Source organism: Eleutherodactylus coqui, chromosome 2 (assembly GCF_035609145.1).
Source record: "Eleutherodactylus coqui strain aEleCoq1 chromosome 2, aEleCoq1.hap1, whole genome shotgun sequence".
In the NCBI taxonomy this organism is placed as follows: domain Eukaryota; kingdom Metazoa; phylum Chordata; class Amphibia; order Anura; family Eleutherodactylidae; genus Eleutherodactylus; species Eleutherodactylus coqui.
In genome coordinates this window covers 236,050,409-236,068,762 of record NC_089838.1, presented here as the reverse complement: position 1 = coordinate 236,068,762, position 18,354 = coordinate 236,050,409, and the positions used below count along the sequence as shown (strand labels likewise).

General features: G+C 40.1%; 1 protein-coding gene and 1 long non-coding RNA gene across 2 annotated transcripts in view; one reads left to right on the top strand and one right to left on the bottom strand.

Annotated features, from left to right (window-relative positions):
- Window positions 1–5,544: 5,544 nt before the first annotated feature.
- Window positions 5,545–18,354, bottom strand: part of LOC136612356 (transient receptor potential cation channel subfamily M member 7-like) — an 88,578-nt gene continuing 75,768 nt past the window's right edge. The window contains exons 27-39 of the mRNA XM_066592644.1: window positions 17,538–17,581; window positions 16,818–16,914; window positions 15,862–15,932; window positions 15,456–15,493; window positions 13,877–13,902; window positions 12,026–12,076; window positions 11,865–11,930; window positions 11,402–11,685; window positions 11,137–11,219; window positions 9,910–10,115; window positions 9,636–9,687; window positions 8,457–8,563; window positions 5,545–7,456 (exon numbers count right to left, since the gene is read on the bottom strand). Of these exons, the coding sequence (XP_066448741.1) occupies window positions 7,347–7,456; window positions 8,457–8,563; window positions 9,636–9,687; window positions 9,910–10,115; window positions 11,137–11,219; window positions 11,402–11,685; window positions 11,865–11,930; window positions 12,026–12,076; window positions 13,877–13,902; window positions 15,456–15,493; window positions 15,862–15,932; window positions 16,818–16,914; window positions 17,538–17,581 (1,235 nt within the window). The 3' untranslated portion in view covers window positions 5,545–7,346. The remainder of the gene's footprint in view (window positions 7,457–8,456; window positions 8,564–9,635; window positions 9,688–9,909; window positions 10,116–11,136; window positions 11,220–11,401; window positions 11,686–11,864; window positions 11,931–12,025; window positions 12,077–13,876; window positions 13,903–15,455; window positions 15,494–15,861; window positions 15,933–16,817; window positions 16,915–17,537; window positions 17,582–18,354) is intronic.
- Window positions 8,391–17,537, top strand: LOC136612357 (uncharacterized). Its single transcript, XR_010790386.1, has 3 exons — window positions 8,391–8,630; window positions 10,905–11,012; window positions 17,177–17,537. It is a non-coding gene; the product is annotated as an uncharacterized lncRNA (long non-coding RNA).

Below are 18,354 nucleotides of genomic sequence, written 5' to 3'. Positions count from 1 at the left end.
GTTAAAATTTTAGCTTCTTGAGTTGATCCCCCATTGTCACAGCAAAAGAAATTTAGAGGGAAGATGATGAGGAATACAAAGGTGCATCATTGCAAAGCTCTGACTCAACACTATTTACCACGAGGTCTATAAATAAATAAAAATAAATCTTATTTGTATAGTGCCAATAAGGGTACTTAATTTACTGACCTCGGAAGGATGGAAGGCTGAGTCAATCTTGAGCTGGCTACCTGAACCATGCCGGGACCGAACTCGCAACCTTCAGGTCGTGAGCGAGCGCTTGGGACTGCATTTCTGCTGCTTTAGCACTCATGTGTGTGCATGTTACTGTGGCAGCAAAGCAAACAAACAGGGTATCACAGATGAATGTTCTGTCTTTGCATTGTATATTTGGAGATGTGTATTGCTCCATTCAGGCCGCACACTCCTACCCCTTTATCCCAGCCTTATATAAGCGCTGCGGAATAAGTTGGCGCTATACAAATAAAGATTATTATTTTAATTAGATGCTTTGATTCTACATGCCCTAGTTCCTTAGTTTATTTAGAGGTTATGCCCCAAAGAGAGGTGAAGTCTGATAGCGTAAGGCCCCATATGCGCTCACAATTTTATCAAAAGATATGCTAAAACCTCAAATTTATGATATATTCATTGTGAGACACTGAACGGGTTAATTCTGGACAGTCGCTATATTCCATCTGGGGGTGTGTTTTTTTTTTGTTGGAATAGATGGCAGGCTCAGTAGTGGGGCTGTCCATTCCACTCCCTCCACTCCACTTATTATGGGGAGGCAAGCTCCTCAGGTGCAGAGGCTGGGCAATTAGCTAAGACCATAAAGTCTGCAAAGCTGCAGACAGAGTTGAGGCCCGAGAGCAGCTAAGTATGCTGGAGGCTGCTGGCCTTAAGTGACGTGTTATTCCTGACCAAGGTCAAAAGAAACTGGTCTTTGTGCAAAATGCTTTATGCTCGTGCGGCTGCAGCTAGCCGTAACATATAGTCAGGGAATGACTCTGTTTAGTTAGTGCTGGAGAAGCAGGATTTTGTTTATGCCTAAAGCTAAGGCTGTGTTTTGTTTGTTTTGTGAACTTTTTAATGAACACAGGCCAAGCCTCTATTGGACTATACCTGTGTCTTGGTCTCTGACTGCCGTACACACTGCAATCCCGCGCTCTATCTGAGCTGACTCTCCCACAATATATATACACACACACACTGTATATATAGTAAATTAGCAGCAGAAATCTAGAACATTGATGTAGGGACAGGCGGGGCATATGTATTTACTTTTTAAAAATAAAATAGATACAAAATGGGAATTTAAAAGTTTTTAAGTAATTCACCATTGTCATCCTGTAAACATCCTATAGCATATCTTTGACTTTTCTTTTGACATACCCCCGAAATGCCTTTTTATTGCTTTTGACCTCTCTTGCAAGCCCCATTATCAATTTTAGCTATTTTGACACTTGCACTATAGTTTCTGCAGACCGCATTATATTCTTCTTTAGATATCCCCTTACTTTCCATTTGATAAACATATTTTCTTCCCTGTTAGTTTGTGTGTAAATTCTGTGTTCAATTCATCCATCCTGGTCTCTTTAAGGCCTTATGCACATGGCCGTGAATACCGCAGCGGAGTCCATGACGGTGCACCCCCAAAGACCCTATACTTACCTGTGGATCCGCTGCATGAAGTCCCGCATTACTCGTCGGCACACGTGCGCAGTACAGCGCATGACGCACCAGCAATGTGAAATGACGCGCCAGCGGTGTCACATGACCCGCTGGCAGCGTCATAGGACGCGACCGGCGGTGGGCGGGGCGCATATTCACGCTATTCTTCCGCTGTGGTACAGCGGAAGTATAGCTCAACGGGCGGCTTTCATTGACTAAAATGGAAGCCGTGCGCGTTTACCCGCGGCAAATAGGACATGCCGCGGGTAATTTAATGCTGCGGAATTCCGCGGTGGAATCTTGCAGTGTGTACATTGAGCTATTAGGTTCAATAGAACCTAATAGCTGTGGTAAAACGCCGCAGATTTCCGCCGAGTTTTATGCGGCAGAAATTTGGCCGTGGGCATTAGGCCTAAATGTTTCCCATTTTTCTTTTTTAACTACTGTGGTTTGAGAATCTCATTTCACAAAATTTCCCATCCTTCCTGGACATTTCTGTCTTTTTTTTTAATAACTCGTTTTTATTGAAATTTTTATGGTATACAAGCATGAGTATATTATAAATACAACTCAAAAAGAAGACCGTACAGCATATATTACTTTTACAGATAAATTGTAGTGGTTGATTATAAAACAGTACTGAACAATTTCTATAGTTTATGCAAAGGTGATTAACTCTCTGTCATCTATATGTCTTCAAACATTTTATTCCCCTCTTCCCCCCTCCCTCCATAACCCTTTATTAATCAACATTTTAATAAACATATAATATCCAACTGAATATAACTATCCCGCTTCGTATCCCCCTAGCTCCTCCTCCCTTCCCCGGTCAGTCACGTTACTTTCAATAATCCTAGTCTGTTCATATTATCATTATTATGGTACCAAGTAGTGTTGGTGAACTGGGACATACATTCCATAATTTCCCCGTGGCTAAGAAATTTTTCCATGAAATCCCTCCACTTTTTGAAAAACTTAGGGGCTTGAGATTCCACACGTTGCTCAATCTCAGTTCTTTTCATTTTCAGGAGGTGTTTTAACTGTTGTAAGACGACATTTCTGTCTTTAAGCACATCTAGCCATTGGATTCTTCCTTCCCTCTTTCTGAGTCCATTAAAATCTGCCTTTTGGAAATCCTACCTTGAGGTCTGAGTTTTCTCAGGTCTTCCTTCCCTTGTTATCCAAAATTCAAGGATAGCATGATCACTGCCTCTTAAGGTCCCAGCTACCCTTACTTGCTCAACCAAATCCTGAGAAAGGAAGTATCAAGTCTTTTAGTAGTTTTTATTGATGGCGCAACCATGAGTTTTAACCAAGTTTGCAATAAAGAAGATTTATTTCAACTGGTGCTGGATTCCCTTTGGACTGATTTTTCCACTTGTTACCCAGTAGCCTTGCTGAGGTTTTCTCCATGCACCATTCACTTTATCCAGATCCATACTGCTGCATATTGATGTGAACCATGTGGTGAGCTGGTTGCCTTCTTTTTTCTATGCTTTTTCATAGATAGAAATGTGTCTGTGAAGCAATGGATTAGAATAAGAAGAACAGTATGGAGTCACCTGTTTCTAGAACTTCAGTTTCATGCTGCTTTGGATAGGATCCCTGACATACTGGTCATACATGGTGGAGGTAACAATTTGGACATGCGTTCATCTCATCGGATTTGTTAGGAGGAATGGCGGCTCTGTAGTGTGACAGAGATTTGGAAGACAGGTCCAGGCAATTTATGGGAAATGAATGAAATTAATGTTATTGACATGGATCTGTGATGGTCTACAAACAGCAAAACATGTCTTATCTACATTGGAAAGCCCAGTCTGCTACACTTTTCTATATACTAAAGAAAAAGATGCATACCAACCATATGGAGTCCAAAATGACACTCTTTTTGCCTCCATTGGCTGAATGGAGGCCTATTACTATGTTTGATATAGTTTTATGAAGGGTACTTTATGATTTAAAGGGGTTGTTTGAGTTGCAATATTTCTGTAAAACCCACTTTTCCTTGCTCCTGCTGTGTCCCATGCCGTTGCCCTGAGCCTCCCCTCTGACGTCACGTTTACAGGCTGCCCCAGCCTATTTATGGGACGTCATAGGCACTGCAGCCAATAGGGCTCAGCGATCGATTACTAACCTCTGTCATTGGCTGCAGCACCTGTGATGTCCCGTAAACTGGGTGGGACTACAGCCAGTAAGCAACCAAGCTATTTTAGCATTGATTTATTGAAGAGGTGACAAAACAATGCAGCAAGAAAGAGATACAATGCATTTTAAGCCGTACACAATGTCCCTTAGCTTCAAGTTCCTGGAGAATCCATATTGTGGAACAGCAAAAATTGGAATGAAAGGATGCGATGACAAGGCAACTCTGTCTACATGGTAATTCAGTACTGCTTTATATTCAGCCTTCTGCTGACTGCTTCCCCAACAACAACTACATTTTTGTTTAAAAAGCAATGAACAAAAGAACAAATCTATATATCTTCTAGTCGCCTAACTAGATTCCTTTGTGATCATCTTGCTTAAAGTCACAGAACTACATTCCTTTGACTTTCTAGACCAGGGGGTAACTATATACACGCAGAGCATGTGGTCGAACCCAGGCCTTGGAGCCTTAGGGGGCATAAGGTCGCTCTTCTCCTATATAAGGAAGCCAGTACTATGAATGAAGTCTAAGGTCTCACTCACATAGGCATATTTGTCACTGCGTATTACGCATGTATTTTTCACCAGCGTAATAGGCAGTACACATGCATATTTACTGTGCATGTTAAATCCCTAAGGTCTATATTGGCATATAATACACACCAGAGTAGGACATGCTACTTTTTTTTTTTCATGCACATGTGTGGCTTAATAGAAATCAATGGCCTTTTAGCACAGTGTATTACATGCGCATAATACACAGTCACATGACACCTGTGAGAGTTAGCCCTTATACCTGGGGGGGGGGGGGGGGGCACTGTTACAAATTATGCATGGGGCGCAGCCACTTCAGGTTATACCTCTGTTCAAAACAATAGAGTGGAAAATAGTATAATTTCACATACAGACATGCACTAGGAACTTTCTTGGCACATAGGCCAAACCTGTTTACAGTTGTGTAAACACAGTCTTAGCCTGAAGCACTAATAGCAGCGCGAGAGTACTAAAATGTCTGGGGCCACATATACTTTAAAGTGGACTGCCGCTGATCAGTTGGGCCACTACACTCAGGCACAGAGCTGATTTCTGTTGGAAGCAGACAGCAACATTCCCACTGCAGTTGCCTGTTTTGGTATTACAGTCTAAGTGAGTCAGGCCATCAATAGTTTAGAATAGGACAACCCCTTTAAATAATGTCCTGGTTATTGTGTGATGTGATTTTGCAGAATTTCAATGAGTTAAATCATGTGCGTTAATTTTGTACGATGTATTGAGATCCTGTTTGGCTTTTCTATGCAATTTTAACTTAATAACCCAATTGCCTTCCCCAAAAATTTAGAACACAATATCACACAGTGATCTAATGTGAAAGTGTTTATGTAATAATTGAGCACTATTTCATCCCATGTAGCTTTAGTATGATATGCAAATAAGGAAGATGGAACAATACCTCTTCAGCGCCACTTGCTGGATGGCAGCATTTCTTCAAATCAATGTACGACTGTTTAACAAGTCTGTGAAACAATGACTGGGAATAGGAAACCAAGCCAGAAAACCATACACAGACAGCTGTTTCGGGGTGTTTGCCCCTCATCAGTGTGCAGTAGGTTTCTGGCTTGGCTGGTGAGAGGCCCTTCTTGACCCATGGCTTTAGTATGAGAAATACAGAGATGATAACTGCTGTATATAACAAAAGGCTTTATAAAGAACACAAATTACAAATTAAATTTTGATCTTTTATTAGGTAGAGAAATTGGCATGAAGAAAAGAAAACAAAATTGCATAGGTCTTACACACGTCTTACATCATCAAATAGGATGAGCTGTTTGACTCTGCATCAATGTAAATTCAAGTGTTTCATGTTAATACGTATAACTTTTTAAATTATATTACATTTTTTCTTTTGAAAGATTAAAGAGACTGTCAGCTACTTATCTTATGGGCTCCAAGTATCTGACCTGCTGAGTCCCGAAATGTAAGTTTTATACTTACGGTACCTTCTTCGTCATTCTCCCACTTTCAACTCTCAAATTTGCAATACATTCCATGGATTACATAGGCATGTACTATATAGTCCACTGAAAGAATTCAGCGGCGGGTTTGCTAGTTGACACTGCGGGAACAGTGGGAATGGCAAGTATAAAAAACTTACATCACTAGTGTCAGCAGGTCAGCTACTTTGAGCTACTATGAGCCCTACAAGCTAAGCTTATGGGTTCAAAGATTCCCTTTAATATCTGTAGAAAAGAACCTGTAGAACCTGTCAACAGTATTTTATAAGGAAATGCAGTAAAAAAAAACAATAATAGTAATTTACAGCTAAAATATAATTGAAATAAAAAAAACATTAAAAAAATGATCATCCAAAAAAATATAATCTATCTTCTCATTCATACAATTCTTAGTCAAACATCATGCATCCACATCGCATCAATGTATGTCCAGTATCTCAATGGCTCTGCAGTTTTCTACTTTTAACTACTCACAAATAAAGTAAGGGTATGTGAAAATTTGCCCCAGATTTGGAGTGGAACCTGCAACAAATCCACACCCCATTATTTTCAGAGGTAATCAGCACTGCAGTCTACACAGCACCGATTTTTTTCTACGTGCAGATTTGAAAGCTAATACCCTCTTCTAGTTAGAATATCCATAATAGCAGTTTGACTAATAGAAAGGTTTATGCACAGTGTACACAACAGCAGCAAGAGAACTTTTCCACTGACTCATCTGTGCATGTTTATATCAATATTACAGATCTGATACACAATGTTCCAGATTATTGTAGATAATATCACGCGACTCCAAGTAAACTCTGAAGACACATTATTAGTTTTGCTCCTGCTAGCTGCTATATATTATGTGAGTGAATAATCAACACTTTGGTTTTTTTCTAGTATTTGCGATCTAATCCTATCAGACACAATGTAAATTCCAATTTGATGTAGCCCGCCTCTCGTAACTGTCTTATCTTCTTGAGACACCACCATTTCCTGCATATCTTCCTCTTTAGAACTGGCCTGTTTGCAACACAGCTTATTCACACAGCCAGGATGTCACTGATTTTGTATGTCTTCTATAGTTCCTATCTGATGCAACAATTTTGTAATTCATGTTACATACAATTTAAACCACCTTCAATGTTGTGTAGCAGATGCATATGCTACATCAGAGGCGTAACTTGGAGCTCCTGGGCCCCAATGCAAAACCTGTAACAGGGCCCCCAACTATAATGCTTTATCCATAGTACTGGGTTCCCTATATGGAGAAGTGAGGCCTTATGAGCCCCCTAAGGCTCCTGGGCCCGGGTGCAATCGCATCCCCTGCATCCCCTGTAGTAACGCCCCTGTGCTACATATAACATATCTGTGCACACTGCCTTTTCTGGATTCGATTTATAGTCTTTCACTATGACATTGAGTTAGAGCAATGAAGACACAATCCGTGATTATAGTATCTATAACTCATTGTAAATAGGAAGGAGTCTTTACTCCAAGCAGGTTTTACAACCAGCAGACTGGTAATCAGTCAGTGCATGACATTGGTAGGTTGTTGGCTTGAGCTTCTGTCCCACAGACTTGTGATTTTCTTCTCTGCAAGACTTTATCTGTTATGTACTCGTTACTTTTCATCTCTGTAACAACACAGAGCAACAGTCAGCAGAAAACTACGACCTTTTGGCAAAACTTGTGCAATCACTACAATTACTGTGTTTCCCCGAAAATGAGGCCCTGTTTTATATTAATTTTTGCCCCAAAAGAGGCACAGGATCTTATTTTGGGGGGATGTCTTATACTTAATTTGCAGGTTTACAAGGCATTTATCTAGATTATAGGGCAATCAGTGGATTGGTGTAGGCACTGTTTGTGGTACAGCTGAAGATAAATACTATGGGAGAGATGTATTAAAGTGGTTTTCCAGTCAGTATTGGCTATCAGTACAGGGATACACAGCGGTCAGAGTGGAAGGCACTGCTCCGACCCCTGTGTAGTGGCCAGCACTTGTAATTGCAGGCGCAGCTCTCACTGAAATCAACGGAAGCTGTGCTTGTAATTGCAGGCTAGGGTTCTATTGATTTTAATGAGAGCTACGCCTGTAATTACAATTGCCGGCCACTACAAAGGGGTCTGAACAATGGCTTCTGCTTCAACCCCTGATGTATCCCAGCACTGCCTGCATATAAGCAATGCACATTTTGGTGCAAGCCTATTTTACATAAAAAGTGTGCGAGTTTTTAAAATTTACGCAGCTATAATTGGGATCTGGCAAGCAGCACAAAGTATTTTAACAGATAAGTGTGTTGACTGTATAAGAAGTTGTGGCCAGCCATATAAGTAGTGAATTTCGAAATGCTTTTATGCCAGAAGTGGTATAGTCCTTCATTAGCATAAAATACATATCACTTATACATATATAAACAGCAAAGTTTGAAGACCACTGATGGATTGTATGTAATCTTTTCATTCATTTGGATAGTTGGATCCCAAGATTACTTATTAATAGGCCTTCAGTGTTAACTTCCAGGACTCACTTCAATCAAGGATTTTAGTTAAATAGGGCCTTAATAATAGCAACAACCATTTCTGCTTGCAATCACAATGTTGCAATAATAACGTTGTCCTACATTTACTTACCCGGAAGTCTCAGATATCTGCAGAATGCATTGCATTGATGTTTTGTACAGAAGTTTAAAATGGCTTCATCCCCGAGGTTGGCTGGACCAAATATCAATTCCTGTGATCTGATCAAGAGGAAGAAATATGGAAAAAAGCTGATGCAAGGAAGATGTGATCTTTATCATCATAACGGTCAGTGCAGTCAAGCTCATTAGGGCTTATGAGATTGCAAACTAGTTTTTATGCTGCAATGATAAGATCAGTGTTAATTATAAAGGCCCTTTTACACACAATGATCACTCAAAATTCGCTCAAAAGCCATCTTTTGAGCGATAATTGTTGCGCGTAAATGTACCCATCTTTCACTTTTCTGCCGAACTATGATTTTTAGTTTGGCATAAAATCCATCGTTCAGTAGAAGAGCTGATAAGAAGGACCGCACGCTGTCTTCTACCCGGGAAGCACTGATTACATTGTCTCAGCTGTCAGCCTCGCGGCAGAACAAAGGGAATGTACTCTGAGAACAGACCACCTGCTGTTCTCTAAATATAGCTCCCGCCGGCTCATACACTACTGGTTGGTACCAATAGGCATTGGTACCAATTACTAGTTTATGCAAAATGATCGCTCAAAAGCCATCTTTTGAGCGATCATCTTTGTGTGTAAAAGGGCCTTAAGAGAGTGTGTCAGGAATCATGACTCATGTAAACTGGATATGTGGGTGCAGAGTCCTCTAGAGTTGACCATTACCCTTAAAGTCCAGGTAATAACATTAAAGAATGTGGATCAACACACTGAAAAGCAGTGCATGAATATTTTATTAATCCAACATTAATTACTTGGTTGACTGACAAAAGAATGGCCTGAATCAGGCTCATGTATGCCAGAAAGGCAACCTGACTCTTTCCCACTGGGCTCAGAATGTCTATTGCTACTCAGGTTTCTTTTCTAGCATATAAGAGTCTGATTTCACCCAAAATGTTGAACTTAAGAATTTGTAAACCAGCAGTATTAAAATTTGGAATGAATAAAATATTCAAGCATTAAGGAGCCACCATACAACAGATGAGTGGTATGACTATGAAACCAGGGTTGCCTGCAAGTGATGTAAGTAGGCTAGACATGGTAGCAGTCCCGTTCTCCTTGGCTCAGTTGATAAGCCTGAAGTTGGATTACACTTATATAGCCATATCTCACCTATGTTCCCCTGCTTTTATAACAGATGGATCTGTCAGATTTTCACCAACACCTTTAGGAGACAAAACAAACCAATATGATGACCATTGAATACAATGTAGAACGGCTATCTTTACACAGATCCCTTATATGACATACTCTGTAACTGGTTAATTGTCACTCAGACTTCATTCTCATTGCATATACATTTGTTCCCAGAGTGCTAATCTTTAGATACAGCAGTTTCACATATCAAGCTTTGTTTGCCCCGATGGCCAGCAGAGCAGGAACATACCTTGCAAGTCCAAGACCAGATATTCCCCTCTCGTATATTCATAAGTCCAGTGGCTGAAGGCCAGCATAGTCTTCTCCAATTTATTTGTTGGCACACTTTCACTACCTGTGTTATTATTGTACTTTCTAAACTTTCCTGCCATGTATTCTTCCACTGTAAACCACTGACGGACTGAATGACAGTACAAAAGGAACACTTCCAGAAATCTGCCAACAAGCAAACCGCATTTTATTTATTTTACAAATGTTATATAACACATACATATTCCGTATAATCTGTACTAGATTACAATCACTTACATTAGGCCCTATCCCCATGGGGGTTCATATTCTATATTCACCTTAAGGTGGCTTCACACAAATGGATTACTATTGCGGAATCTATGGTCGGCATCCGCACAGAGGATCCGCAGCAAATTGCATGCATTGAAAGGTATGTAAAATTGCTTTTTCCTTCACAATTGCGAAAACGACTTGCATATTCTGTGAGCGAAGGAAAAATTGCAGCATGCTCTATTTTGCTGCGGACGGCCTCCGTTGAAGCCAATGGAAGCTGTTAGACCTGCAGCCCATCCACAATTAACATTGCGGATGGGCTGTGAGTACCCACGTCATCACCTAGCAATGGCGCGGGAAAAACAAACATTTAAAAAAAATCTGTACTGCGCATGACCAATGGTGAGCATCCACGGTCATCCGCAATACAGGAAAAGCAGTCACTGGTTGGGGTTACAGCCGGAATCCGCTCCAGGTTCCCCGCATGCTAAATCCGGCTTTCCCCTGTGCAGCCGGCCTAATACTTGTGCCTGATTTATAATAGGAAATGTTACAAATTGCAGCTATGAAATACAAACTGCAATGAAGATTAAAGGCATTTATTTCAGAGACCTGTATAAATAGATTTCATACATTGCTCGAATACATGACCTTAAATTTGTTACATAGCAGCAGAATTCATTCCTGTTCTTCATTAATAAATGTGTTCCTCTTTTTCAGCTATGACTCAAATTTCCCACCTTCATCTATGTGTAGCCTTTGATGAAATGCCCTTGCAGCTAATGAAAACAAGTCTGAATACCACTGTTTTTCAAAGATGACATTTAGGTAATTTCTTAATATATATTTATAAGGTAATCAAAGACGCACATACCATCTAAGCACTATAGCTGAAGCTTGGCACTATACCGGTATACTAGGTATCAAACAAAACATTGGACAAATGGCTTACCTTGGAGCGTATGCAATTGTTTTTGGTTTCCTTTGATTGAAGGCATAAAGCAGTTTTTGAGCAGCTCTCTGTTGTTGGATTTCCTAGAAATGTTGAGTTGAAATGAGTTTACTAACTTTCTCAATGACAAACAGAATAGAATAAAATGGACTTGCTTGTATGTTTCCGTCCATCTCCATAGACTCCTATAAAGAATGCCTGATGTGCTCAGAGGATAATAGATTATATAATTGACGACCAAATAGAAAATATTTAAAATACTCACTCTGAGGCATAGCTCGAGCACTGTTTCTGCCTTGTAGACCTCTGACCAGGTATTCACCACCTCGGGAAGGAAGGACTTGATGATGTAGAGGTGCCCAGGCTTGAGGGTGTCATTCTGAGACCAAGTACATAGTACTTTCACAGCCTTTCGTAATCCTCCTCCCATTTCTTTTTTACTTAGAACCTCTATTGCAGCATAGAAGCCATCGTGCGACCAGGAAGACATGCTGTTATTTAGGGTGATGGGGGCACTCTCTTCCAGACGATATACAGTAATTAGCTCCCCTGTAATAAATCATAAATACAAAATATTAATCCCTATAAAAGTGCATGGCATTCATCTACAATACCAGACATACAGTAGACCATGAATAATAAGTGGAACTGTTTCTGGGGAAAAATAATACAATTTTACTCAGCAGCCCCTTTAAAGCAACTTTGATTTCACTAAATTGTCCACTTACCTACTGGAGGAAGAGGAGTAAAGGGAATACTCTGGGAAAGTCGATACAAGTTGTTTCTTTCAATGGCTGCAGAAGACATAGTATAAGTCCCATTGTTAATTCCACTATATCTAAATTAATATCTGCTGAATATAATACAAATTTCCTCAAACATTGCTTACCGGAATAATAGAAAGATGTATCCATGGATGTTCTGAAATTACATCCAGACTCTGAAAAAAAAAGCTGAATTTAATCCAAATATTTTCATTGCTACACTATTTAAGGGAATTTATCACCATTTTACTCCCCACCTTTTTTCCAAATTGTTGCTCTACTTTCAAGTACTTGGAAATGTATTCAGAAAAGTATAATTTGCTGGATTATAAAAGACTATGTAATTTGTTCAACTCTATGGGAGATATGAAACAAGTTGAGCCTGCTCATGCAACTGTTGCTGAATATCCCATATAGTTGCAAGGAGTTGATATAGCACATGCTTGACCACTTGGTCCTGCTCCTTACCAAGGTTCCCCAATTCCAGCAATCTTGGGAGTTTCAGTGATCAAACCCTTAACAATCTAACATATAGCTGTACAAATGCTTACAAAATTACTTTCTCCTTAGGGCTCATTCAGACATGCTTGTTTTTTGCGCACCTATGTGCACACAAAAAATGCACTCCTCGCTTATGTTGAAAACGCATGAACGGGTATGAAAGTTTTTGCATGAAACTTTGCCTGTTCACTGGAGCAGCTGCTCCACGAAGGTCCCCTCATCACAAAAAACACTGTGACAGCGCTGTGTACAGTGATGATGGGACTCCCCATGGGGAGGAAAGAATCCGCAATGCTATCCCATTGCTTTCAATGGGGCTGGCACTGCTGTTGCCCCATTGAAAGCATTCAAATGAAGACAACCCCTGCAGGAATTTTTGGGGAAGGGCTTGAAACAAAAGCCCTACCCTGAAAATAACCCCTAGCTGCTGAAAAAAAAAATCTTAACTTACCTAGCAGCGCTGTCGGAGGGCTCTGGTGCATCTTCTTCCTGGCACTGTTCTGCATCATTCTCTTCTGGCCAGGGATTTAAAAATCCCCATCTCCTGGAAGTGCTGCCTCTGATTGGCTGAGCGCAGAGACCAGTCACAGCCATTCAATGATTGAATGGCTTTGATTGGTCCTGCAGTCAGCCAATCAGAGGCAGCGCTCAGCCATTCATTAAATGCAATGAATGGCTGAGCGCTGCCTCTGACTGTCTGAGCACTGTGACCAGTCAGAGGCAGCGCTTAGCTGTCATTCAGTGAATAGCTTAGTACTGCCTCTGATTGGTCACAGCACTCAATCAGAGCCAGCACTTTCAGGAGGCAGGGATTTTTCAAGCCCCAACCACCAGGAAGAAGAAGACTGCTGTGGACCAGGGAGGAGAGCCGGACAGCGCTTGTAGGTGAGTTAAGACTTTTTTTTTTCCTGCAGCAGGGATGGTTTTCGGGGTTTGGCTTATATTTCAAGAAAATCATCATCGCTGCGGGGATTGCCTTCATCCCATTGCTTTCAATGGGGTGGCAGCAGCAGTTTTTTTAAAACACCATAAGACTTTCTTATGTTTGAGGAAGAGGCTAGAGGGCCTCAAAATGCACACCACTTTATACTGCCAATATTGCCTGGTCTATTATCAAGAACATTGCACATCTTTGGTAAAAAAACAATTGTTCTTGGTGATAAACCAGGCAATAATGATGACTATGTAACTCACTTTGTGCCATTGTTCATTGTACAAATAACCGGTTTGCCCCAAATGCACAAGTTGTCAGCAACTTCCACTAAGGAAATGTAATGTGCAAGAGAGAAACAGCTTCTACTTTTCAAAAGATAGGACATCTCCAATGGCCCCTTTAATTTGTCTTTTAGCATTCCTATCACACCAATAGCACTCGACAAACACTTTACTAAGTCCCTACAAAGGACTCATTGGCACATTACTCGCTGGAATCTATTTGTAGCAGAAGAAACATAGTCACTTGACAAATGTCTTACTTGTGAAGCTGTCTTTCGGAATAGGCCTAAAAGAAAAATGAACAGTTTATGATGGATTATCAATCAATAAATTAAACACAATGGGGTGATTAACTATGCAAAATGTCTCAAGCTGCTGCAAAAAACTGGCGTACATACTGTGCACCAGATACACTCGTATTATGTGTTTTAGACACTTTTTACAACTCACTAGAAATGCACCAGGTTTATTAACAATAGGGCTACATGGCAATTTTGAAATTTTGACCATAACACAGGTTGTACAACTAAAGATTGCTGTGTAGCCCTGTGACATCAATGGGGTTGAAGTCAATGGGATTGCAGTGTGCCATGCAATTTACTATGACTGCGGCCCGCAGATTGCAAAAAATTCACCAAGATTGTAAATTGCAAAAATGGTAATATAATAATAAAAGTTACATTTTAAGGGTGAATGGAGCAATTTATTTCTTGTCACCTGGTAATAGTTTGAGCTGTGGTGCTGGTGAAAGCTGCTGCGCATGCTCTGGACGGCGAAAGAAACAAACAGAGAGGTTCTGAATGGTATAAGACCTGATATATCACTGGGAAGGAAAGATGAACGGACTCAGACTCACAGATTTTGGCCATGTAATGCGAGCAGAGTTGCTAAAAAAATGTATAATGCTTGGACAGATCAGTGGCAAAACAAGACCTAGCTGCCAAAGAAAACGATGGCTGATACTGTCAGAGCTGATACTGGCATGGATATCACACAACTGAAAGAAGCAGTGCAAAACCGAAAAACATGGAGGGAGGGAGCCTTTAGGGTCCCTGAGGGTTGTGAACGACTAAACAGCCAACAGCACCAACAATAGAATTTGTAGTATTATGTATGACCTGTCACACCAGATTACTCCTTAGTTACATAATAACTAAAATGTCAAGAAAATAAATAGCATAATGCATCTGTTGCGGTAGGGAAGGTGACAGAGGAACCAGAGTACGATGTGGACACCGGGCTTACAAGAAATATATACATTTATATGTTTATTCTAACAAATAAACTTGGAGAACATGTTGACCATAGTAGGTGACCACTGGTCCTCTCTAGCAGGCACAGAATCTCTGGGACATGTCTTGCACAACTGCCTCAGCTGACTCCTCACTCTTCTGGCAGCTTTCTCTCCATGCAATGCAGTCTCTACATGCAATGCACCACTAAGATCGCTCTCCAGTTTGCTGCTCTCTCACCCAGTGTCTGGCTTCTACAATTCCCTCCCAAGCACTTCAAGCCCCTGCACCTTTCTATTTCATCTTTAGTCCTCGAGACATCACAACTCATCTCTGCAGCCAATCAGAAGTAGTATACAACACTCCATGGAGAAATACACAAACTGCAGTGATGTACGACGACCAGTAGAGGTCGCCTTTATACCATCTGAGGAAACATCATCTGAGCCCCTTACACATCCATGCCAGTGCCTGATATTTTACTCTTTGTCAAGTAAGTGACAGCCAATTATACATCATGCTCTATTTCACATCTATTTTAAAATACTCTGTGTACTAATTTTAATACATAGTCATAATCAGATATCATAAAAAAAGGTAAACTTACAACGTGTTGGTTGAAGAGTATCTGCTGTTATACTGCTCCTGTTTCCAAAAAAATAACATTCAAATGTTAGTAGAGTTATCTCCAGGCATATCAGGTTCATCAGTTAATACAGGATGGGCCATGGAAAAGTAGCCGGCACCCACTCTTATGAAAGCTTTTTAAAACAAAATCTTTCTTTGTTGTCCATAGCAACCAATCACGGTGCAGCTTTTATTTTACCACAGTAGAAGGAATAAAAGCTGCATTGTGATTGGTTGCTATATGCGATAAAGACAGATTTTATTTCAGAAAGCTTACATAAGAGTGTGATGCCAGGCTACTTCTCCATGGCCCATCCTGTATAATACTGATGTGATGAATTATACAGGATGGGCCAGTATTATAAATGATCAGGCACCATACAGACCTGTAGTAATGCTGCTGTTGAGTTTGTCTGGTGGAGATCTTCACATGACATTGATCTGCCATCCAAATCAGCTACATATGAGAGAAAAATTAACAAACATGGATTATTGTAACTATTTTTCTGAAAAAATGTTTCTATATCTTCAAATGAAATAAGAAACAGCAAAAATGTTAAACAAGCACCAAGCTCTAAGGCTCATATGCCTTTTAGGATACTTTAACCTATTGCTTAATCCATTTTTATTGGCATTTTTTCTTCCCCGCCTTACAAGAGTTATAACTTAATCTACTGAAAAATGTTAAAACTTTTTGAAGTGGCCTGAAATTGCTAAAACTGTCAATTTTTCCAAACTTTTCAAAAAAAAAATTTGAACATTTTTTATGATTTTTTTTGTCCCACTAGAGAATTTGAACATGTGATCATTTGATTGAGTCCTACAATACACTTCTGTATTGCAGTATATTGTACATTTTACATTAGCCTATTAAGCTCTGTGACATAAGCTTTAATCCATAGCAGGCCTGGAAGCTTTCATGGGGTTGATGGGGGAGACGGAGAAGGCTTACATGCTGCAGTCGGTATAGACAGCTTAATACAAATGATAACCACTGGGCATGGAGCGCTGCAACTGAGGTCATATATGTACATATATGTACACCCTCGGTCTGCAGAGTTTAAACAATATTCTGTGATGAATAATTCCACAATAAATCTTTGTAGGGTCCGGAGCTCTATTTACTCCCACAGAGTTTGAAATCCACTTCTTCCCTTCATTCAACTTAGTTAAATGAATAAAATCATAAACAACTGCAGTTGCTACTAATTCAGCTTTATTACATATGAACCTCATATGCCAAAAAACGTATCTCATTAGTATCCCATGAAACTTTATCTGTGGAATGTCTACACAAAGCATTCTTTCACTCATATCATTATACGGAATATGTGTTACATACATTGGTTAATGGATTTCACTGGAGAATGTTGTTGTAATTCCTTTAATTTTGTGCATGAATGTGATCTTCTAAGATGGTCCTTCTCCTTGTGGTATAGCTGTGATTGAGAAAAGAGATAAATATTTTTCTTGGGGTTATTCTTAGAGGGATGCCTCGGAAAAGCATTAGTCTTTACCTTCCTCATACTAAAATAGCTACTGAATTGGAATACAGAATCTGAAAACAGTTTTTATTCATTGTTCAGCACTAAGGAAATTCTGCATTTCCCAAAGACACAATTTAATAACCAGATTACCGAGACTCTCAATGTTTGGTTCATGTTCATTTGTTTTTCTTAGTTTTTGTTTATTGTTTCTTAGCTAGAACATAGAACTGGACACGAAGTAAAGCCAGAAGTAGTACATTCCTTGGGATGGAAAAACAAAATCTGACACTGCTCAATAAAAGGAAGACCGTAGACACTGGATTGCTCTGGATATTTGGGACAGCTGCCAATTATGCACTATGATGTCTGAGGTCATCTGAGGCTAGATCTAATTCCATGCTTGATAATGATCACATTGATTTTGTCAGATGCTTATCAGGCAGTAAAGTCTTTCTGGATGATACATACTAGGTCAGTAACCTGATATTTGCTACAATATGTCAAGTCATCACTTCTTATATTTGATAGTTCTTTATTAGCTTTAATAATCTTTCTATTGTAAAAATAAAAATTACCGCTATCTCCGAATACGTTTGATTTCCTTCAGGAGCCTTGTTGCCTATATTAGAAAAAGAAAACAATGATATTATGTGACTTTTAATCTCTATCAACATCTTTTAACAGGGTTCTAATAATAATAATTGTTATTTGTATAGCGCCAACATATTCCGCAGCGCTTACATAGACAGGGAAAATACAGAAAGACAAAAGTACAAACATTACAGAACCACGGTTACATAGTAATCAGTTAATGGGAACAATAGGGATGAGGGTCCTACTCTAACGAGCTTATGTACTACAAGTAATGGGGTGATACAGAAGGTAAAGGGGCTGGAGATGTGCACGGTATAGCGAGGTGGAGTGTGAGGGATGCTATACACATAGATAATGGTCAGACATTTAGCCGTGTGATGGCAGTAACGGTATGACAGCATGGGCAATTGACATGGCTGGCAATGATTGCAGTCAGTAGGTCAGGGAGCATGTTATCAGACGACGTACAGAGGAGTTTGTTTAGGGAATGCGGTATGCCTCCCTGAAGAGGTGCGTTTTTAGAGCACACCTGAAGTTCTGTGAGTCCTGGATTGCCCAGGTATCCTTTGGTAGTGCGTTCCAGAGGACTGGTGCTGCTCTGGAGAATTCTTGGGGGCGGGAATGAGAAGTTCGGTTCAGAGGGGCGCACAGTCTAGTTTCGTTAGCAGAGTGGAGAGCCCGGGCTGGGTTCTAAATCTTTAGTAAATAGTGCTATCATTAATAGAAATGTGCAGTTACATAGTCACAACACAGTGATCAATGGTGTTAAGATGCTGCATTCTGTAAAATAGGCAAAGT